At 43.7% G+C, this 24,508-nt stretch overlaps 1 protein-coding gene across 1 annotated transcript in view; it reads left to right on the top strand.

The window, feature by feature from the left end:
• LOC124789218 (protein white-like) overlaps window positions 1-24,508 on the top strand; it is a 222,243-nt gene that overhangs the window by 78,771 nt on the left and 118,964 nt on the right. The window contains exon 5 of the mRNA XM_047256512.1: window positions 14,915-15,153. Within this exon, the coding sequence (XP_047112468.1) occupies window positions 14,915-15,153 (239 nt within the window). The remainder of the gene's footprint in view (window positions 1-14,914; window positions 15,154-24,508) is intronic.

Genomic DNA, 24,508 nt, shown 5'->3' with positions numbered 1-24,508 from the left:
ATCGAGAAACTTAGCATCAAGAGTGGTGATCACGAAGTAGGTGAAAGTAAGGCATTGACCCACCTAGGCAGCAAAATAATTCATGACGGACGGAGCAAAGACATCAAAAGCAGACTAGCACTGCAGAGACGGCATTCCTGGCCGGGAGAAGTCTACTAGTACAAACATAAGCATTAAACTTAGGATGAAATTTATGAGAATGTACTGTTGGAGCACAGGATTGTATGGTAAGGAATCATGGACTGTGGAAAACCGGAATAGAAGCGAATCGAAGCATCTGAGATTTGGTGCTACAGATGAAAGTTGACAGTCAGGTAGCCTGATAAGGTAAGGAATGAGACAGTCCTGCACAGCGCCGGAGAGGAAAGGAATATATCGAAAACACTGACAAGAAGTAGGTACAGGATGATAGGACATCTGTTAAGACATCAAGGAATAGCTTCCACGGTACTAGAGGAAGCTGTGGAGGTTAAGAACTGTAGAGGAAGACAACTATTGGAGTATATCCTACAAATAATTGAGGATGTAGGTTGCAAGTGTTATTTTGGGTTGAAGAGGATGGCACAGGAGAGAAATTCTTGGCGGGCCGCATCAAACCAGTCAGAATACTTACTGCTCAAAGAATGGGACACCTAAGTTCTCTTATCGTATCTTCGTGGTTCTTACGCGTAATGTATGTTGGAGGCTGTAGAAGCTTCCTGCAGTCAGCATCAGATGCCATTTCCCTAAATTTTCTCAATAATATCCCTCGGAAAGGTGGTCGCATACCCTCCAGGCATTCCCATTTTAGTCCCCAAAGCATGTTCGTTACATTTGTGTGTTGTTCGAACCTACCAGTACCAAATCAAACATATCACCTCCAAAATGCTTCGATGTCTTCCTTTAATGTCGGGACCCAAATACTCGAGCAGTATTCGAGAACAGGTGGCACTAGCGTCCTATATACTGTCTACTTCACAGATGAACCACACTTTTCTAGACTTCTCCCAATAAATCGAAGTTGACCATTCGCCTCCTCCAGCACAATCCTCATATGCTCGTTCTGTTTCACATCGTCCTGGAAAGTTACGCCCGGATATTCAAACGACGTGACTGTTTCAAGCAGGTCATTACTAATGCTGTATCCGAACATAAAGATCTTGTTTTACCTCTCTTCCGCATAGCTAGCTGCTATTCATCACGCCAACTAGGACTTTTGTTCAAGTCATCTTGTATCCTCCTACAGTCACTCAACTTCGACACCACAGAATCGTCAGCAAACGACTGCAGATTTCTGCTCACGCTGTCCAACAAACCATTTATGTGTATTGAGAATAATAGTGGACCTATCACACTTTCCTAACGATACCCCTGTGTCTAATGAACTCTCGCCGTCGAGGATTACGAATTGCTTCCCTGAGGTTGGCTGGTTGGTTGATTTGAGCGAGGGTACCAAACAGCGAGGTCTTCGGTCCCATCGGATTTGGGGAGGATGGGGAGGGTAGTCGACCATGCCCTTTCAAAAGAACCATCCTGGTATTTGCCTGAATCGATTTAGGGAGATCACGAAAAACCTAAATCAGGATGGCCTTTGCCCTCCCGAATGCGAGTCCAGTGTGCTGTGAGGTAACAGGCGAATTGTGGCGCCATGAAAATATTGGCTTGGCCGCATGGATCGCTCGGCGAGCGCGGGCAGCTCGGCAGGCCGACAACGTGGTGCCGGACGTTGGCCGAAGAAAGAGGGGTCCAGTCCGATCGCGTGGCTGGGGAATTCCATGTTGACGGTGTGACGAGGACGGTGCTTTGTGCCGATGTAGGAGATGTCTATGCCGGGAGAACCAAAGATAGCGGATTTTGTTAAAGCATCATGGGAGATATTTCACTGTTTATATAGAAATTAATAGTGTCCAGATGAATCATGATACCTCAAAAAGAAACATATACATTACTATTATTTGCACGATGTTTCTGATGGTGTAATCAGATTCTTAGTATGGTTGGTCGGTTGGTTGTTGGGGGAAGGAGCCCAGACAGCGTGGTCATCGGTCTCATCGGAGTAGGGAAGGATGGGGAAGGAAGTCGGCCGTGCCCTTTCAGAGGAACCATCCCGGCATTTGCCTGGAATGATTTAGGGAAATCACGGAACACCTAAATCAGGATGGCCGGACGCGGGATTGAACCGTCGTCCTCCCGAATGCGAGTCCAGTGTCTAACCACTGCGCCACCTCGCTCGGTCGATTCTTAGTATCTTTATTAGTTTCAGGTTTAGTATCTGATGGTAAATTATACAAGTAACACCCAGCAACGAATTTCCAAAATCTAAACGCTTCATCCGATTTCGTCGATCGACGTGTCTTTAGAAAGCTATTAGTGCAAACGTAAATTGGTATGAATGACAGGCATGTCACTCGAGTAGTACATGGGTTATTGGAGGTCACATTGGCTGACTAATGTCGATCGCGTCAGGCCATAAGCCCTCCACAGTTACACGAAAAAATGGTAGCAGCATGCTTATAAATATATTTATTCATCTATGTCTTTGTTTATATCCGATATATGCCATTCATAAAGAAATTGGTCAATTATTTACTGTGTTTTAGAAAGCACAGAGACTTTGGGCTACTGGCCTACTTTTGCTTTCTGTTCCTTTGATATATGTCTATTTAATTTGTTTATGTATTTAATAATGTGTTAGAGCGTGTTTATGGTCCAGCAGTAGGAATAGTTAATTAATTTCAAGTTATTTAAACGCAAATCCAGTATTTCGTGTGTGTGTTTCAATATGCTGGAGACATGGAGGGAACGATACACGTATGAATATCAGTTTGTGCCCGATTTGTATAAATCCTGCATGATACGTCGTTTTTTTTCTCTTAGAGTATATCAATAGACGTAAGAGGCTAAAAAAGACACTGACATTTATGCGAGAAGCTCCTTGGTATCAGAACTTTATTACTGGACCAGTAGGCAATCTCGATAAGTCAAGAAATCCATACACAAATGCAGTTACCGGACACAAAAGGACGAAAAAAACAAACAATTGAGGATGTGCGAGAGCGGTATCAGTGGTGACATACGGCAGTAGAATGTGGCAGATTACCTCGGCTGCAGCTTGGAGGGGTTCGTGGACGACACGCAGTCGTAACTACTATTCGCCATCGTAACACCGAAAGATTTGACTATCGCAAGTCTATACTTATCATGGCTCTTCGTTCCCGCATAGTAATTGAAACCTACACCTATTTGAATCTGTTTACTATTTTCAAGTCACGATCTTCTTCTGTACTTTTTACCCTCCCTCAAACTTCCTTTTTTTACCAATGTGGCCACTGAATGATGTTCAGGATATATTCTGTCAACCACTTCCTTTAGTCAAGATGTAGCACTAATTTCGTTTTTCCCAGTTCGATCCAGTAATCCCCCATTTCATCTACACATTTAAATATCAACATTTCTTCTGTAGCCTCACATTTCAAAATTTTCTGTTCTCTTCTTGACTGAACTGGTTGTACAACCCCACATTCCATACAAAAAAACCACAGAAAATACCTCCTAATACTTAGTTTTATATTCCGTTTTATAATATTTCTGTTTCATGAATGCATTTCTTGGTATTGCCTATTTGTATTTTACATCGTCCACGCTTCGTCCATCATAAATCGTTTTGCTGGCCAAATGGCAAAACTCATCGAGCAGTTTTATTTTCTTATTTCACAATCTAATCCCTTTAGCATCACCTGATTTAATTCAACTACACTCGACCACTGCTGTCTTACTGTTGTTCATGTTCATCTCAAAATCTGTTTCTGAGGCAGTGTCTAATAGTTCAACTGGTTTTTGCCGCCTCTGCAAGACTTTTAATACCATCTGAACTCAAATTACAGTCCCAGGTTTCTCATGGGCTTCCTACACTGCTTGATCAGTATGCAGATTGAGTAACATTTCGTATACCTCTTCAGTCCCGAAGATAAACAAAGAATGGAAAAATGTTTCAGTTGCTTTTTTTGGTGCATCTGATGTCAAAGTAACACAAAAAAACTAATTTTGAAATTTTATTTTATATAATGTTTGAGTAATTGAATGTACACATGTGTGTACATTGGGTCTCAACAGAGAAAAAAATGCCGATCTCATAGTATTTTTATATTTTTATTACCAATGAAAAATGTACACATTACTTCTCATTTTTATGTACACATTACATTTTATGAACACACTACTTCGCACGTTTATGGAATTTAGCAAAACAATTGTTTTTTAATACGCACAAATAAACTTTGCACTTTTTACACGTTATGCGGGAACGTGACTTGCACCCTGGTGAACGACACCTTGAGGCAGAACTACTCTCAATATGTTCAGGAAGGTGATCAACCCTGTCACATTTGCTTTCTCTAGTTGGCTTTGGTACAATTCGTCTTCGTTTTGTGGGCTGATGCTCATCTTCATCAGAGCTGCTGACATACTCCTGTGTCACACTCGGAGAAATTTCTTTCGACAGTTCCAGTGAGTCTACAGTTTTTGAAGACTTTACCAAGTCGTGGGACAAGTGAATTCTGAAGTTTATGAGAGACATCCACTTTTGTTTTGGTATCCCTTCTTTTGGACAACACCTTTTGTACATAATCCATGAATTAATTATGGCTAAATCAGTGAAGTGGTTGAATACTCTGACAGTCCACTTTTTTGTTCTGATGTTTGACCTATAGTATGCCATGTATCTATCACAAAGATCAATGCCGCCCATATTGCGATTATAGCTTTTGATGATGACTGGTTGTTTGACACTAACCTTTGCTTTTTCTGTATTACGCCATCGTTTGCAGGTACCCTCTGGTTTGCTCCCTGTGCACGAGGATAACAAAGTGACGGATTTATTGTCCTTCCATTTGAGGGCACAAATTTCCTGGTCCTCCCTTACGTACTCATCCCATTGGCCCCGCTGCAGCTCCTGATCTCTGTTGAACTTAGAAGCTACTTCTTTTATTCTATTGGCCATCACAGTTCCTGTCTGAAATATATTCCTGTCTAGTAAAAGCTGAACAGATTTTGAAGTGGTGAAAAATCTGTCACTGTAAATTACATGATTGTAATCATTGGGTATAGTACTTGCCTGTAGTTTGAGTATACCCGCTCCCAGGCCATGTTCTTTTTGATCGCTGTCAGGAATTGTTCCTTTGCCAGTGCATATAGCAAAATCAAGGACAAGTCCATCTGATGCCGCTAAAATAAAATTTTTGAGGCCAAGTGGATTAGGTTTGGAAGGTACATATGTTCGCATCTTACACCTCCCCGTGAATGGAATCATCTGTTCATCCACAGAAAGGTGTTGAGACCTAGGTAAACTAATACATTTATTTCTAAAAGCATCAATTAAAGGTCTAACCATCCAAAGTTTGTCATTTACGTCATGATCTTCCAAATTATTTACAAAATGCAGATTATTTCGTAATTTGTAGTATCTATCTCCTGTCATGATTGATGATACAAGTGGAATATCGAGTTGCATATTCCAGTAAAGTCTTGCCTGGGGCAATTTCAATGTACCCATCAATATCTCAATTCCGACAAGGGACAAAATTTCATTAGTATTTGTATCCAGACTTTTTGAGTTCTTTTGGCAATGATATAAATTAGTTTGTCCTGCAACATTTTCCAGATATTTTTATCGAAGTATTCGAAGAAAAACTGTGAAGGGTTTCTCAGTTCACCATCAGTCAGTTCTTCAAAGTTGTCGTCAGAAGGCTGTCGATTACACAGCCTGCAAACAAATAGTACCACTGAAAAACACTTATCTAAATCGTGTCAGATGACACACAGAACTACACCAATGTATTGGTTACTTAGATTGCCTCCATCTTAGTGGACGACAGTGAGAAGATGAAGCTGATGCAGGAGCCTCAGGAGTAACATCCACATTGCATCCTTCAAGCACAACAATTCGTTCAGGTGGAGTTGGAGGTTCATCAACAGGATCATCTTCGTCTGACAAGGAACTCAAGTCACTCGTCTCGAGCAGTTTTATAATTTCGTCGTCTGTTAGAGCTGAGAAGCGAAAATGAAATAAAGTGAAAGTAACTGTTGATGTAATGGAATAAAGAAATGAAACTGGACCTAATAACAAAATTAAAAATTTTTGAGTTTTCACCAGGATTAGAACCCAGGACCTATGTGTTCCGAATCCAACACACTACCCATTTTTTTTTTTTATTTTATCCATCCTTTTTTTTCAGCAATCCAATTTTTATTAACCACTTTTATTTTATTTTTATTTTTTTATTTTTTATTTATTTATTTGTATTTTTAGGATGGTCAGGGCGTGGTACACGCCGCACTAGCAGTGGGGTCTGTTCACGGCACTGCCAGTGCGTCGAGGCCCAAACCCCTCCCACCCCTTTTTCATGTTCCCTGTTGGGTCATAGCACTAAGTGTGCAGAAATCTTAACACAATATTCCCATTCTCCAATGTAAGAAAGACAAAGAAACCTCTTCTCTGAGTAGAAACTGAACACTGATAAAAAAACTTAACAATTCTTCTCGAATCACACAAATACTTTGGAAGTCGGACACAAGTAATTTTGAACAAAATGTTTTGACAAAGAAAATGTTCCGGAAGCAAGGTAATAGTAAATAATAATAAGAAACCAAGTGACTTTTAATTTTCTTCTGTTCGTTCTCGTTCAAGGTGTTGTAGTGGTTCCACATATTTAACCAACACCCATTCTTTCTAAAATGATCTTCAGCATGCTGTCGTAGTGCTTCTTGTGGTTGGGATACGTGCTGATTTTTGCATATTCACACTTCATGTAGACGCGGAATTCTATCTCGTTGTCCGACACAAGTGTGTGGATGACATAACTAACATATTTTCCAAGTAACCAGCTAATGGCGTTGGTTTTTAATTTCGGAAAGTATGTCATGTCTGGTCTCAGGAGGAGCGACGGCGTTATATATCCCGTAGAGGATCTGGTGAGAAAGGCGATTTGTTGCCTGATCCAATTCCAGTTATGCACATTGCCACCAGAGGTGAATCTGTGGCTGAGTGTATCCACCAGATTGCATTTTCCACAAAGGTGTGTCTGGTTTAAACCGATCCCATATAGTCTCTTGTTGGTGCTGATGACATTATTAACTGTTTTGTACCATGCGGAAATAGCGTCTGTAGATAGCCCGGCATAGTTGATGTTCCGCCATACAGCTTTCCAGTCACAATTTGGTAATTTCGTTTCAGTTTTGTTTCTACCCTCATTTAACTTCCTTTCAAGTATGATGTCGCGCGCTGTGATACGTGTGTTGCTTCTGATTTCGTCACTAAGATAACTTGCTTCGAGGAAAAAGTTTCTCACATACTGCAGACGGGCATTAATCCTTCGCACATCAATCGGTGCTTGCAGGCTATGGGGTGTCACAGCCTCAAAGAGCTTTGCGCTTATACATTGTGGAAGTTCTCTGAGTATATGGAAAGTCCGTTTGAGGAACAGAGCAGACGTTTTTGCGAACATCCACCAAACCGAGGCCCCCGTTTCTGACATCCAGTATAACGGTAGTCGCACCAACCCTGAATATGTTTCCTCGCCATAAATAATTGGTAACAGTGGACATGATCCCTTTCGCTACTAGTTTAGGGATTGGAAATACCTGCGCAGTGAAATACGCTTTAGGCAAAACGCAGAAGTTGATGAATCTGACTTTTTGCATTAGGTCCATAGTTCGATGGATGTTCTCCATTACAGCACCATGAACTTTCCTCCTAGTTTCCGTCCAGTTAAAAGCAGCCATCCGCATCGGACATGCCATTAAGGTTATTCCAGAAATTTTATGTTTGTTGTCTTGTTTTGCCCATGCCAGTCGAAGGTGATCTAGGCCCCGTATATTCAATATTTGACTTTTGTTTCCATTTGCTGTCGCTCCCGACGCTAGACAATACCTTTGGATTTCTCTTTCTAGTGTAACTGTCTCCTCCTTATTCCTTATTACAACGCCCACGTCATCAGCATAAGCTCGTATGACAGTTTTCTCACAACTCAATGTTATGCCTGTTAATCTTGCGTGGACAGTGCGGAGGAAGGGCTCTAAAGATAAGGAAAATAAAAACATAGATAAGGGACTGCCCTGTGGAACACCTCGCCTTATCTGTATGGGTTTACATGTTTGGCCATTGATTGCTATTTTCGCATTTATACCTGTTGCAATATTTCTTAGCATGTTGACAATCTGAGGGTGGAAAGCCATTCTTGACAGCGTCGCAAAGAGGTATCTATGACTAACGCGGTCAAAAGCTTTGTTGAAATCTATAAAGATTAAAGCACATTTTATACTTGTCAGTGACGTAATTGCAATGACGTCTCTGTACACAGATAGACTTTCGAATATCGTTCTGGTCGGAGAACAAGATTGATGATGACTCAATATTTTGTTGGAAAAGGCGAGAGTCTTTTGTTGATAATACGCGAAATTATTTTATAATCAGAATTTAGTAGCGAAAGAGGCCGAAAATTGTTTAAGTTGGTTTTGCCTTTACTCTTAGGAATCAGTACTATTTTACTTTCCTTAAACTCTGCAGGGACCGGTCTTCCGTTCAGGACCTCATTTGCCATGGAAGTGATCTTGTCCCCAATTATAGACCAGTAGCGGGCATAAAACTCCACAGGGAGGCCATCAAGTCCCAGAGATTTTTTGAGAGGTGAGTTACGCACTGCCTCATGCACTTCATCCTTAGTAATAGGATGTCAGCGTTGTCTGTTCCCGACAATTGTGGACCTAAAATAGTGAGAAAGACCTCGAGAGCTGCATCTTCCACTGTGGTAGGGGCATATAAGGTTTCATAGTACCTGTGGACTTCGTCCAGTATTTGTTTCTGGCATGTGAGCCTCGTACCAGTATGCGTCTGGACTTCATTAATTAAAGTTAGACGTCTGTTTTTAGCATGCCGCACCAAGTGATACAGAGAAGCTGTTTCTTCTGCTACGACTGATGTGGCTTTCGATTTAATTTTGAGTCCCTCCATCTGTTGCCGTTTAATGCTTAATAACTTGGCTTTTATTTTTTTGATATCATTCAGACGAATTACGTCATCATGGGCCTGTTGATATAAGTCTCTTAAAACTTTATAATAAAACTCCATTGTATTCCTCAACTCCTTGTGCCTCGCTGCACTATACTGCATTCCGCAGCCTTGGTTTAGCCCTCCTAGTCCACCAGTCAATGACTGTTGGGTGCTTGTATACTGTGCGGAGGCACATAGTCCATGCTACTCTTATTTCCTGTTCCAGTTCTTCGTCAGTAAAAACAGAGATATTTAAATTCCATTGGCCTCTGAATCGACGGGTTGGCTGTACACTTAAATTAAAGCAAGTTAAAAGTGTACTGTGATCGCTAAAATACACGGGAATAGTTTCAACGTTTAATAAATAATTTTGCAAATTTGGTGACACGTAAATTCTATCTAGTCTGCTGCGGGAGTGGCTGGTTATATACGTGAACCCGACTGACGTCGGGTGCTGAAGTTCCCACACATCCTTAAGGTGTAGATCACTTACTAACTTTTTTAACTGTGCCGAGTAGTTGAAGTTGGGTTGTTGATCTTTCTGGTTTGAAACACAGTTAAAATCTCCACCCAGTATAAGAGAACACGGATTTTTCCTCAATAAATAAATCAGTTCATCTTGAAAAAACTTCGCACTATCCAATTTGTGGGAATTTCCTGATGGGGCGTAAAGGATAAGCGCTGTCACATCGAAAATTTTTGTGCCTACGGCTCTTCCCGATTCTAGTCGTTCGATTTCAGTCACCGGAATACCTTCCCTTATAAGAATGGCTGCACCGATATTGGCTTCCGTAGAAACTTTAACGATTTCAAAAAAGCCTGGGATCCGAAATTCCGCTATCGCAACTTCTTGTAGCAACGCGATATCTGTCCCGGACTGGTACAAGAATTCTTTTAGTGCTGCCAATTTCAAGGGTGACTGTATTTTATTAATGTTAATAGTAGTAAAGCTGTAAGCTTGCATCACAGACATACCAGAAGAAGCTATTTGGGATGAGGATCGGCATGATTATAGCAGCAACGTGCTTCCCTACAAGGCACGATCTTTACAAGCTGTGTGCCCATTACATGTGCTAACTTCCTAGAAAAATTTGCACTGCTTTTAAACAAAGAGCTTGAGAAGAAAAGTATCCTGAAATCCTGACAGTGCATTGCTATAAGTCACTGTAGCCATTCTCTTTCTCCTCGTCAGTGTTGGCCCTGATGACTTCATATTTAATATTCTTTTTCTTGATGTCTTTCTTCTCTGGTGTGGCTTTCGCTTGATGACGCGTGACAGCAAGACCCGGTGTCGGTCGCAGCCGCCGGCGGTGGCTGAATGGGGCAACGGCCGTGGCTTGCGAGTCGTCAATATTTGGTTCCGGCGTGGTGGCTGGTCTTGCTGGCGAGACGGTGATGCTTGTTTATTTCCTCCTTCGGCGCGGCGTTGCGCTTCGGAGTCAGCAGGTTGTTTACTTGGTACTTCCTCGTACTGTTCGCACTGTATGGGTTGTGCACTTGATGCGGTTATTTCAGCCGTGACCTCAGGCTCAGGGCCACATTTCCGTGAAAGGTCACTACCAGCTGCGTCACTATCTGTTCGTGGCGGTATAAGTCCTAGCGGTAGTGGAAGCCACATCGACCTGCATTCCATCTCCTTTTTCCACTTCCAACAGATCTTCAGGACTGGGCTTCGGCCTCCTGGCAACGGGTGTTTCACAGGAAGAGTCCTCATCAACATTTTTTTCAGTGTCCTCTAGGGGACGCTTTTTAGTGGGAATCTCGCTGTCACGGGACGGAATTTCAGCAGTTAATGCAGGTTTTAAAGACGGAAAGTCATTAACATTAAGTGCAACATTTTCAGAGGTAGTAACAGGATTCACGACAGCCGCCGGCTCTGTTGTATTACTGGCTGGCAACAAATAGTTGAGTGTTAATTTCCGGCGTTGCGTAAGGTTATTTGTTAGCACAAAATCACGGCGAGGGCAGTCCTGACGGAGGTGGCCAGACTCGTTACATACATGACATGTAGGGGTTTGCCCTGAGTACATAACATGCGTCTTGTGCCAGTCAACAAAGATGTGGGAGGGAATGTTTGCCTTCACTTCCATCTCCAGGGAGCGAATGCGTGAAAGCACTGCAGCTTGAAATGTGGAGCCCACCTTTCGTTGACTATTTGCCTGACAACCCCATACTTTGAAAGGATATCTTTAATTTTCGAGTTGTCTACTTCTATGGGAATATTCAAAACCCTAACATTCCTAATTACAGACTCGGAATTCCGGAGTTTGACAGTACTTTTAGTACCATCACGGTGTATAAATTCCGTTTCATAACCAAATTTTGCCAGAAAGCGGTCAACACTCACGGAATCGTTAAACTTTACAAAAATGCAGTATTCATCAGAGTATAGCTGCATGGTATGAACAGATTCAGAACGAAGGCCAATTACCTCGGTAATCCAGTCGTGTGTTTCAAGCGCAGAGGGCTGTATTCGACGGGTGTACTTGTCGAAGGTGAAAATCACGATGTTTTTTCTCAGGGAGTTTGCCATGGTGTTCTGCAGCGAAGAAATCTCGGACAACGCCGAAATCCCAACGGCACTACGTAGAAAGATGACACGAACGAAGACCAAATGCTCAATTGATAACCCTTAATTCACGTGCAAAACGTCAATAAACGAGCACGAAACACGAAAACACTGGTGTAAGCACTGAACGTTCACGAAGCAAACTTGGGGAGCGTGCGACCGCTGCGACAGCTAAAGCCAGACTGATACATCACAACAACCACAATAACTTAGGTGCTCGCCTAGAGTATTAGTAGCTAAACTTTCGACTTTAATTTAGATTACGTTTTAAATTACGATTTCACAATGAGATCAGTCTTAGCGTTAGTACCACTACATTCTGTGAGCTAAGACCTGATGTACACAAACGTGCCCTTCAAATTCAACAGTCGATGTTTGTAAAACTACGAAACTATCGTTTTCATTGCATACACATATCACTTTCTTGATGTCTTGTTTGGAGTAAGACACGATAAAAACAGTAATACAATTAAAAAAGGATTATTGAAACTGAATTTACTTTTCTCGCGTGTCGCAGATGACGCCATCCTTCAGATCGGAAGTTTCAGGATGCAAAAAAAAAAAACACCAAAACTGACTTGCGCACGACCTAGCGGCAGAAACAGAAACCGCATGATGTGCACAGTCGTGCACATCAGGTATCAATTTAGGAAAACGTCATTTGGCAGGATGACACTACAAAGACCTGATGTGCACATATGTGTACGCCGGGACTGAAGAGGGTATAGGCTATAACTTTGCCTCATTCCCTTCTCATTTGCTGTCTCCATTTCATGTCCTTCCACTCTCATAAATGCAGTGTGGTTTCTGTACAAGCTGTAAATAACGTTCCACTCTCTGTGTTTTATTTCTCATAAGTTCCGAATTCCAAAGCCTGAGTTCGTTTTAACCTGGTTAAAAGCGTTCTCCAAACGTACGGCTGCTATAAATGTAGGTTTCCCTTTCTGCAATCTATCAGTATACGTCGTAATATCAATATTCCTTCGCGTGACATTCCCTCGCGTGACCTTACGCTACTCCTAAACCTCGCGGGATCCTACATTCTTCCGAAACTGTTCCACTCCAGTCCAGTTTCCGTCAGCTGCTCCATTCAAGGTGCGCAACATAGGAAACTCATTATTGTCCGCAGAAACGACCGCAGAAGAGTTATTTGTTGTGAATGTCTCATGTAGCTTGAAATCAATCCAGAACAGTCTCTACACTCTCGGCTCGGCATATTTGTCATTCGTCTCGATGATTTCAATGTAGAGCATGCAGGATCGACATATCACAGGTCACCACCTTGTTTTGGTGCGCATCGCTGTTTTACATCACACATTTCAAGTTGCCTATAAAGTCAACCTATTATTCGTACATGGTTAAATGTCCGTGAGTCAGCAAGCATGATAAATCAAACTCCGCGGTTAAGTGGGCAGTGTTAAACAGCTAACTGGCGTCCATTGGTTTTTGAACGTTTACTTTCACGCCCGAATGGTCGAGATTGGTTTTCTGAGGCAGATGGCATCTCATTGCGAATGAGTCTGAGGGGTTATCAAACGACAGTATTCGAAAATGATTTCCGGTCCCAGAATAACAAAGCCTAGCCTCGAAAAGGCATGATCTGAACTGAGGGATTGCAGATACTTTCAATTTTTTTCTGAGGGAGTATACCACAGACAAAAGTATGAAATCCCAAAGTATTTGACAGTCTATGTGGCGGAGAAAGTTTGGTAACATGTATAGCAGTATATCTCTATAGTATATATAGTAATCTCCCGATTAAATATTTGATGGCATACACACACATTATATTGACAGCATGTTACTCTGTGTTTATTCGTCATTTCCAGTGCTTCTCTTCTCCACAAATATAGCAATGAAGGGCCAAAAGTCATGATAAGGCACTGGATATGTTATTTGGTATCGGCTGCTTTGTGACGTATATTTTTTCGCACAGTCCTCATAGGTATGGGTACCTGAGGTGCCTCATTTAAATTGACTTACAAAGACGACTGATCACCCCGTTGGGCCAGCCGCTATGGCCGAGCGGTTCTAGGAGCTTCGGTCCGGATCCGCGCTGCTCGTACGGTCGCAGGTTCGAATCCTGCCTCGGCCATGCATGTGTGTGATGTCCTTAGGTTGGTTAGGTTTAGGTAGTTCTAAGTCTTGGGGACTGATGACCTCAGATGTTAAGTCGCATAATGCTTAGAGCCATTTGAACCCCCTTGGGTCATTCTAGACGGCAGCTTACGCGTGTGCAAACATACTCTCTCCCAGACCGATCCATTGTAGACACTGTTATCCTCACAAACCTGAATTCTTATGTTACTTCCGACGTGCAACGACGCGTCAGATTTGCATCGTTTATCATCACATGTTCGAAGTCGGATAACTCGTGACTTGCTGTGATATTCACTACACACCTGTCTGCAACAGACTGTTCAAGTAGCATGTCTACACTGGCGGCACACGCCGCATCTAGCCGCATCATCCGGGCGCCATAAACGACAAATTTTGAAATACCGGGTGATCAAAAAGTCAGTACAAATTTGAAAACTTAATAAACCACGGAATAATGTAGGTACAGATGTAAAAATTTGCCACACATGCTTGGAATGACATGGAGTTTTATTAGAAGCAAAAAACAAAAAAAAAAGAAATCTTGCTAGACGCGTGAAAGATCTCTAGCGCACGTCGTTTGGTGATGATCGTCTGCTCAGCCGCCGATTTCGTCATGCTTGGTCTCCCAGGTCCCCAGACCTCAGTCTGTGCGGTTATTGGCTTTGGGGTTACCTGAAGTCGCAAGTGTATTGTGATCGACCGACATCTCTAGGGATGCTGAAAGACAACATCCGACGCCAATGCCTCACCATAACTCCGGACACGCTTTACAGTGCTGTTCACAACATTATTCCTCGACTACACACACTGTTGAGGAATGATGGTGGACATATTGAGGATTTACTGTAAAGAACATCATCTTTGCTTTGTCTTACTTTGTTTTGATAATTATTGCTGTTCTGATGAGGTGAAGCACCACCTGTTGGACAATTTCTGAACTTTGGATTTTTTTTGGTTCTAATAAAACCTCGTGTCATTCCAAGCATGTGTATCAATTTGTACCTCTCTATCTGCATTATTCCGTGATTTATTCAGTTTTCACATTTTTACTGACTTTATGATCACCCGGTATAACAGCCTGTCTTACCCGATGTTTATGGCCACAGTTTTGCTAGCGACGTTTTACCAGCTATAGCTCATTAATATGCGGCAAGACTGGAGCGTGATACAGAAGGCTACTAGTACAGACAACTCACCACACGTACTGACGATTGTCACAGGTGCTCACCGACCCACCACTGATGTTCTGCGACGAGCCGACGTCCGGGCTGGACTCGTTCATGGCCCTGACGGTGCTGTCGACGCTGAAGCAGATGGCGGCCAATGGCAAGACCGTGGTAGCCACAGTGCACCAGCCCTCCTCCGAGATGTACGCCCTCTTTGACAGGCTGCTGCTGCTCGCCGAGGGCCGCGTCGCTTTCCAGGGCACTCCTGCCGAGGCGCTCGCATTTTTCACCAGGTAACCATAAAACATATATCTTTTCTGTTCAAATAAACAGCCTGACTCTATCATTTACTTTGATGAATATTGTTCTCATGCCTTGATTGGCTACAGCCGATGCTTGTCGTCTACAAAAATACACTACTGGCCATTAAAATCGCTACACCAAGAAGAAATGCAGATGATAAACGGGTATTCATTGGACAAATATATTACACTAGAACTGACACGTGATTACATTTTCACGCAATTTGGGTGCATATATCCTGACAAATCAGTACCCAGAACAACCACCTCTGGCCGTAAAACGGCCTTGATACGCCAGGGCATTGACTCAGAGCTTGGATGGCGTGTACAGGTACATCTGCCCATGCAGCTTCAACACGATAACCACAGTTCATCAAGAGTAGTGACTGGCGTATTGTGACGAGCCAGTTGTTCGGCTACCATTGACCAGGCGTTTTCAATTGGTGAGAGATCTGGAGAACGTGCTGTCCAGGGCAGCAGTCGAAAATTTTCTGTATCCAGAAAGGCCCGTACGGGACCTGCAACATGCGGTCGTGCATTATCCTGCTGAAATGTATGATTTCGGGGGGTCGAATGAAGGGTAGAGCCACGGCTGATAGGCCAGTATGGCGATGACGAAAACACGCTTCCAATGTGCGTTCACTGCGATGTCGCCAAACACGGATGCGACCATCATGATGCTGTATACAGAACCTGGATTCATGCGAAAAAATGACGTTTTCCCATTCGTGCACCCAGGTTCGTCGTCGAGTACACCATCGCAGGCGCTCCGGTCTGTGATGCGGCGTCAAGGGTAACCGCAGCCATGGTCTCTGAGGTGATAGTCCATGCTCCAGCAAACGTCGTCGAACTGTTCGTACAGATAGTTGTTGTCTTTCAAACGTCCCCATCTGTTGACTCAGAGATCGAGACGTGGCTGCTCGTTCCGTTACAGCCATGCGGATAAGATGCCTGTCATCTCGGCTGCTAGTGATATGAGGCCGTTGGGATCCAGCACGGCGTTCCGTATTACCCTCCTGAACCCACCGATTCCATATTCTGCTAACAGTCATCGGATCTCGACCAACGCGAGCAGCAAGGTCGCGATACGATAAATCGCAATCGCGATAGGCTAGAATCCGACCTTTATCAAAGTCGGAAACGTGATGGCTTGCATTTTCCTCCTTACACGAGGCATCAAAACAACATTTCACCAGGCAACGCCGGTCAACTGCTGTTTGTGTATGAGAAATCGCTTGGAAACTTTCGTCATGTGGGCACGCTGTAGGTGTCGCCACCGGCGCCAGCCTTGTGTGAATGCTCTGAAAAGCTAATCATTTGCTTATCACAGCATCTTCTTCCTGTCGGTTAAATTTCGCGTCTGTAGCACATCATCTTCGTGGTGTTGCAATTTTAATGGCTAGTAGTGTACTTTTGTGAATCAGATGTACGAGGCTTACTCGGAATGTGAGTTCCGATTGGTCGCGAAACGTAAACCTCTGTGAAGATCCGATGAAGTTTTGCACAGATACATTGCGGCACGTTGCTCTTTTCAATTCTCACCCCACAGTGAACACACATAAATGCATGGAACATAGTATATTCCGCCAAGTATGAGGACCTGGCCTCGTGAGAGATTTAGGCTGGTGTCGTAGAACCGACATAACATAACTGTCCTGCATTTCGTTCTTAATGGCACTTCTCAGCCGTACTCTGCAGGGGCAATGGAGAAGCTCCCGCAGCGTTTCAGATGGCAAGTGTTTCACCACCCACAACACAGCGCGTAATAGGCTCGTCCTGAGTTTGAAATGTGAGTACTTGAACCTCTGGCTAGGAAGAAATTTTCGCATACATAACGAGCTGTAGGCGAGCGTACAGAATTGCCAGAAAAAGAGGAAAATTGGTACAACGCTACGACAAATGTCTAAGTCGCAGCTCCAACTACATAGAGAAGTAGATGTAACGTGTAGCTTGCTATTGCAAATAAAACTATTCTCATTTTCACAGTGGTTTCCATTGCACAGCTGATCGGCCCTCATATACGAGAGGGTGCCCAAAAAGCAATGCACAGCATTTTTTTTTTTTTTTTTTTTTTTTTTGCTCAGCCGAAAAGAATGCTACGAATGCGAAATGTTACATATGTATTGTTTGAAGTCTGCCGGCCGCTGTGGCTGAGCAGCTGTAGGCCCTTCAGTCCGGAACCACGCTGCTGCTACAGTCGCAGGTTCGGATCCTGCCTCGGGCATGGATGTGTGTGATGACCTTAGGTTAGTTAGGTTTAAGTTCTAAGTCTAGGGGACTGAGGACCTCAGATGTTAAGTCCCATACTGCTCAGAGCCATTTTTGTTTGAAGTCTCCTGAGGAAGCGCGCCAAGTTTCCGCCACTTCCGACAGAGCGTAGCTGCACGACAGTTTCAAAATGGCGTCTGTAGGGGATGTAGGTTACAACCAATTTTTCTTTGCAGAGGAAGGAACTGTAGTGATTATGAAAAACGCTTGCGCAAAGTCTATGTAGTATTTGCTGCTGACAGAAGTACAGTTAATCGCTCGGCACGGAGGGTGAGTTCATCAGATGGCGGTTTTTTTCTCTTCAAACTGCCTGAGAGAAGGGTCGGGGGCAAAGAGGGCAGGGGTCGTCTTCCAAGGCCTGGCCTCAATGTCCCGTTCTCGTCCTCGCAACGCCAAGGAAAGGAAAGGGACTTGATAGGGCCTAGACAACTTTATTGGATCAAATTCACTTATTTATAAGTATACATCTATATATATATTTCCCATGTATTTATTTGGTTTTATAGATACGTATAAACACATACGCATACATATATACACACACGTACGTACATTCATACCCACACACACACACACACACACACACACACACACACACACATATATAGGGTGAGTCACCTAACATTACCGCTGGATATATTTCGTAAACCACATCAAATACTGACGAATCGATTCCACAGACCGAACGTGAGGAGAGGGGCTAGTGTAATTGGTTAATACAAACCATAAAAAAATGCACGGAAGTATGTTTTTTAACACAAACCTACATTTTTTAAATGGAACCCCGTTAGTCTTGTTAGCACATCTGAACATATAAACTAATACGTAATCAATGCTGTTTGTTGCATTGTAAAATGTTAATTACATCCGGAGATATTGTAACCTAAAGTTGACGCTTGAGTACCACTCCTCCGCTGTTCGATCGTGTGTATCGGATAGCACCGAATTACGTAGGGATCCAAAGAGAACGGTGATGGACCTTAGGTACAGAAGAGACTGGAACAGCACATTACGTCTACATGCTAACACCTTTTTATTGGTCTTTTTCACTGACGTACATGTACATTACCGTGAGGTGTAAGGTGCATGTACACACGTGGTTTCCGTTTTCAATTACGAAGTGGAATAGAGTGTGTCCCACTGGAAACGTGTAGACGTATGTGGTATCAGCATGATATATATACATATATAACGGGATCCTTCTATCCCCACCAGAAGGTTCCGAGTCGTCTTCGCATAATGAATGTAAGGGGGACTCCCTCTAAAACATTTGCTTCTGAGAACAAATCGTGTGTCGTGAATCATTTTTAAGTGTGCCTTTTAGTACTCGGAACGCCCCCATGAGCACGAGGATCCTCGAATAATGCACCTAAATACACTCCTGGAAATGGAAAAAAGAACACATTGACACCGGTGTGTCAAACCCACCATACTTGCTCCGGACACTGCGAGAGGGCTGTACAAGCAATGATCACACGCACGGCACAGCGGACACACCAGGAACCGCGGTGTTGGCCGTCGAATGGCGCTAGCTGCGCAGCATTTGTGCACCGCCGCCGTCAGTGTCAGCCAGTCTGCCGTGGCATACGGAGCTCCATCGCAGTCTTTAACACTGGTAGCATGCCGCGACAGCGTGGACGTGAACCGTATGTGCAGTTGACGGACTTTGAGCGAGGGCATATAGTGGGCATGCGGGAGGCCGGGTGGACGTACCGTCGAATTGCTCAACACGTGGGGCGTGAGGTCTCCACAGTACATCGATGCTGTCGCCAGTGGTCGGCGGAAGGTGCACGTGCCCGTCGACCTGGGACCGGACCGCACGAATGCACGCCAAGACCGTAGGATCCTACGCAGTGCCGTAGGGGACCGCACCGCCACTTCCCAGCAAATTAGGGACACTGTTGCTCCTGGGGTATCGGCGAGGACCATTCGCAACCGTCTCCATGAAGCTGGGCTACGGTCCCGCACACCGTTAGGCCGTCTTCCGCTCACGCCCCAACATCGTGCAGCCCGCCTCCAGTGGTGTCGCGACAGGCGTGAATGGAGGGACGAATGGAGACGTGTCGTCTTCAGCGATGAGAGTCGCTTCTGCCTTGGTGCCAATGATGGTCGTATGCGTGTTTGGCGCCGTGCAGATGAGCGCCACAATCAGGACTGCATACGACCGAGGCACACAGGGCCAACACCCGGCATCATGGTGTGGGGCGCGATCTCCTACACTGGCCGTACACTACTGGTGATCGTCGAGGGGACACTGAATAGTGCACGGTACATCCAAACCGTCATCGAACCCATCGTTCTACCATTCCTAGACCGGCAAGGTAACTTGCTGTTCCAACAGGACAATGCACGTCCGCATGTATCCCGTGCCACTCAACGTGCTCTAGAAGGTGTAAGTAAACTACCCTGGCCAGCAAGATCTCCGGATCTGTCCCCCATTGAGCATGTTTGGGACTGGATGAAGCGTCGTCTCACGCGGTCTGCACGTCCAGCACGAACGCTGGTCCAACTGAGGCGCCAGGTGGAAATGGCATGGCAAGCCGTTCCACAGGACTACATCCAGCATCTCTACGATCGTCTCCATGGGAGAATAGCAGCCTGTATTGCTGCGAAAGGTGGATATTCACTGTACTAGTGCCGACATTGTGCATGCTCTGTTGCCTGTGTCTATGTGCCTGTGGTTCTGTCAGTGTGATCATGTGATGTATCTGACCCCAGGAATGTGTCAATAAAGTTTCCCCTTCCTGGGACAATGAATTCACGGTGTTCTTATTTCAATTTCCAGGAGTGTAGTTTGATATTCATGTGCTGTACAATGCATGTTGGCGGAACGCCTCATGAGTCTTTGTCAGGTGGACCCACAAATCCAAAGATATTTCGGGAGCGGCTTGCAAAATGTAATATAGCACCATGCTCTTCAGCCAGTGGTTCGGCGGAGCTCCACGATTTGTAGCTATCGGGGAGACTATCCACAGCTATCACACCTGACATGTTGCAGCGAGCTGACGTCATTCGCGAGGACAAACGCATTCGTGGAAGATATTTTGGGGACGATGAGGAGGTGATTCACACAGTGAAGCACGGCCTCCACCACCAGGACAAGTGTTGGTATCGACAGGGCATACACGCCGTTTCTTCGCGCTGGAGGAAGGCCATAGAACGGGATGGAGATTACGTGGAAAAATAGGGTGTATAGATAAAATACCGTTCTTTCTTGTGCGTAATTCTCATGGTATTCTATAAAGGATTGTTGAAGAATAAAATGCAGTGCATTACTTTCTGGGCAAACCTCGTAGTAAGACACATGAATGTAAACCACACTATCAGGTGGAAATTTAGTGAGGGATGAATCGAAAGAAATGACGCTGGAACTCAGGTGTTTTTTATTTTAAATTCGTTTATTTAAGACTATGCAGAATACAGTAAGTGTACGACCACGTTGTTCAACGCAAATGCATTGCCAACAAAATGTGTGAAGCCCAGAAGACGTGATCTGATGTCCATGTCAATTTCGTACACGTACAGGCCATCAGTGGGTATGTAAGTAATTAGCGTTTTAGTTCTCTCTGACTGGTAGAGCGATCACCAGATTGTGTTTGTGTTGTTTGTGTACAGTGTTGCTGTTAGGCCTGGTAGGTAATTAAGTGTCGTGAAGAGCATCATACGTTGAAAGATCACTCTGATGCTGACGTATCCCAGCTTGGGGCACATTCACAATAAGTCAGTTGATTACACTCTAAAATCAGTTCCTTGACACAATCGGTTTATGTTCACAAATACAAGTTCTGCAATCCGTTATCAGTTCAAAACAAATGGGAAAAGTTATTCTTGAAAATAAAGAATGACTTCTTTGGCAACTTAAAGTTCTTGGAAAGCAACACAAATAAATCTTTGCGTGGGACTATTTTCTGCACTGTTATCTTGCAAACGAAACTGACTATCTTCATAGACATCTACATCTACGTGATTACTCTGCTACTCACAATTAAGTGCCTGGCAGAGGGTTCAATGAACCACCTTCAAGTTGACTCTCTACCGTTCCACGCGGCACGTGGCACGCGGGAAAAACGAGCACATAAAATTTTCTGTGCGAGCCCTGATTTCTCTTACTTTATCGTGATGATCATTTCTCACTATGTAGGTGGGTGCCAACAAAATGTTTTTGCAATTGTAGGAGAAAACTGATGATTGAAATTTCATGAGAAGATCCCATCGCAACGAAAAAGCCTTTGCTTTAATGGTTGCCACTCCATTTCAAGTATCATGTCTGTGACACTATATCCCCTATTTCGCGATAATACAAATTTAGCTGCTCTTCTTTGTATTTTTCCGATATCATCCGTCAGTCCCACCTGATGCGGATCCCACACCACACAGCAGTACTCCAGTGTAAGGCGGACAAGAGTAGTGTAAGCAGTCTCTTTGGTAGGGCTGTTGCACCTTCTAAGTGTTCTGCCCATGAATCGCAGTCTTTGATTTGCTCCACCCACAATGTTATCTATGTGATCGTTCCAATTTAGGATTTTTGTAATTATAGTCCATAAGTATTTAGTCTTCCCCATGAACCATGGACCATGCCGTTGGTGGGGAGGCTTGCGTGCCTCAGGGATACAGATGGCCGTACCGTAGCTGCAACCACAACGGAGGGGTATCTGTTGAGAGGCCAGACAAACGTGTGGTTCCTGAAGAGGGGCAGCAGCCTTTTCAGTAGTTGCAGGGGCAACAGTCTGGATGATTGACTGACGTGGCCTTGCAACATTAACCAAAACGGCCTTGCTGTGCTGGTACTGCGAGCGGCTGAAAGCAAGGGGAAACTACGGCCGTAATTTTTCCACAGGGCATGCAGCTTTACTGTATGGATAAAAGATGATGACGTCCTCTTAGGTAAAATATTCCGGAGGTAAAATAGTCAACCATTCGGATCCCCGGGCGGGGACTACTCAAAAGCGCGTCGTTATCAGGAAAAAGAAAACCGGCGTTCTACGGATCGGAGCGTGGAATGTCAGATCCCTTAACCGGGCAGGTACATTAGAAAATTTAAAAAGGGAAATGGATAGGTTAAAGTTAGATATACTTGGAATTAGTGAAATTCGGTGGCAGAAGGAACAAGACTTCTGGTCAGGTAACTACAGTGTTATAAACACAAAATCAAATAGGCGTAATGCAGGAGTAGGTTTAATAATGAATAAAAAAATAGGAGTGTGGGTAAGCTATTACCAACAGCATAGTGAACGCATTATTGTAGCCAAGGTAGACACAAAGCCTATGCCTACTACAGTAGTACAAGTTTACATGCCAACAAGCTCAGCAGATGACCAAGAGATTGATGAAATGTATGATGAGATAAAAGAAATTATTCAGGTAGTGAAGGGAGACGAAAATTTAATAGTCATGGGTGACTGGAATTCGAGAGTAGAAAAAGGGAGAGATGGAAACATCGTAGGTGAATATGGATTGGGGCTAAGAAATGAAAGAGGAAGCCACCTGGTAGAGTTTTGCACAGAGCATAACTTAATCATAGCTAACACTTGGTTCAAGAATCATGAAAGAAGGTTGTACACATGGAAGAACCCTGCAGATACTAAAAGGTATCAGATAGATTGTATAATGGTAAGACAGAGATTTAGAAACCAGGTTTTAAATTGTAAGACATTTCCAGGGGCAGATGTCGACTCTGACCAAAATCTATTGGTTATGAACTGTAGATTAAAACTGAAGAAACTGAAAAATGGCGGGAGTTTAAGGAGATGGGACCTGGATAAACTGAAAGAACCAGAGGTTGTAGAGAGTTTCAGGGAGAGCATAAGGAAACAATTGACAGGAATGGGGGAAAGAAGTACAGTAGAAGTAGAATGGGTAGCTCTGAGGGATGAAGTAGTAAAGGCAGCAGAGGATCAAGTAGGTAAAAAGACGAGGGCTAGTAGAACTCCTTGGGTAACAGAAGAAATATTGAACGTAATTGACGAAAGGAGAAAATATAAAAATGCAGTAAATGAAGCAGGCAAAAAGGAATACAGACGTACCAAAAATGAGATCGACAGGAATTGCATGAATATCAAGAGCTCAGATGGAAACCCAGTTCTAAGCAAAGAAGGGAAAGCAGAAAGGTGGAATAAGTATATAGAGGGTGTATACAAGGGCGATGTACTTGAGGACAATGTTATGGAAATGAAATAGGATGTAGATGAAGATGAAATGGGTGATACGATACTGCGTGAAGAGTTTGACAGAGCACTGAAAGACCTGAGTCGAAACAAGGCCCCGGGAGTAGACAACATTCCATTAGAACTACTGATGGCCTTGGGAGAGCCAGTCCTGACAAAACTCCACCGTCTGGTGAGCAAGATGTACGAGACAGGAAAATACCCTCAGACTTCAAGAAGAATATAATAATATCAATCCCAAAGAAAGAAGCTGTTGACAGACGTGAAAATTATCGAACTATCAGTATAATAAGTCACAGCTGCAAAATACTAACGCGTATTCTTTACAGACGAATGGAAAAACTAGTAGAAGCCAACCTCGGGGAAGATTAGTTTCGATTCCGTAGAAATATTGGAACACGTGAGGCAATACTGATCTTACGACTTATCTTAGAAGAAAGACTAAGGAAAGGCAAACGTACGTTTCTAGCATTTGTAGACTTAGAGAAAGCTTTTGACAATGTTGACTGGAATACTCGCTTTCAAATTCTAAAGATGGCAGGGGTAAATTATAGGAAGCGAGAGGCTACTTACAATTTGTACAGAAAGCAGATGGCAGTTATAAGAGTCGAGGGGCATGAAAGAGAGGCAGTGGTTGGGAAGGGAGTGAGACAGGGTTGTAGCCTCTCCCCGATGTTATTCATTCTGTATATTGAGCAAGCAGTAAAGGAAACAAAAGAAAAATTCGGAGTAGGTATTAAAATCCATAGAGAAGAAATAAAAACTTTCAGGTTCGCCGATGACATTGTGATTCTATCAGAGACAGCAAAAGACTTGGAAGAGCAGTTGAACGGAATGGACAGTGTCTGGAAAGGAGGATATAAGATGAACATCAATAAAAGCAAAACGAGGATCATGGAATGTAGTCAAATTAA

Source organism: Schistocerca piceifrons, chromosome 3 (genome assembly GCF_021461385.2).
Source record: "Schistocerca piceifrons isolate TAMUIC-IGC-003096 chromosome 3, iqSchPice1.1, whole genome shotgun sequence".
Taxonomy (NCBI): Eukaryota; Metazoa; Arthropoda; class Insecta; order Orthoptera; family Acrididae; genus Schistocerca; species Schistocerca piceifrons.
The sequence above is the reverse complement of the archived record's forward strand: the minus strand, read 5'-3'. Positions and strand labels throughout refer to the sequence as shown.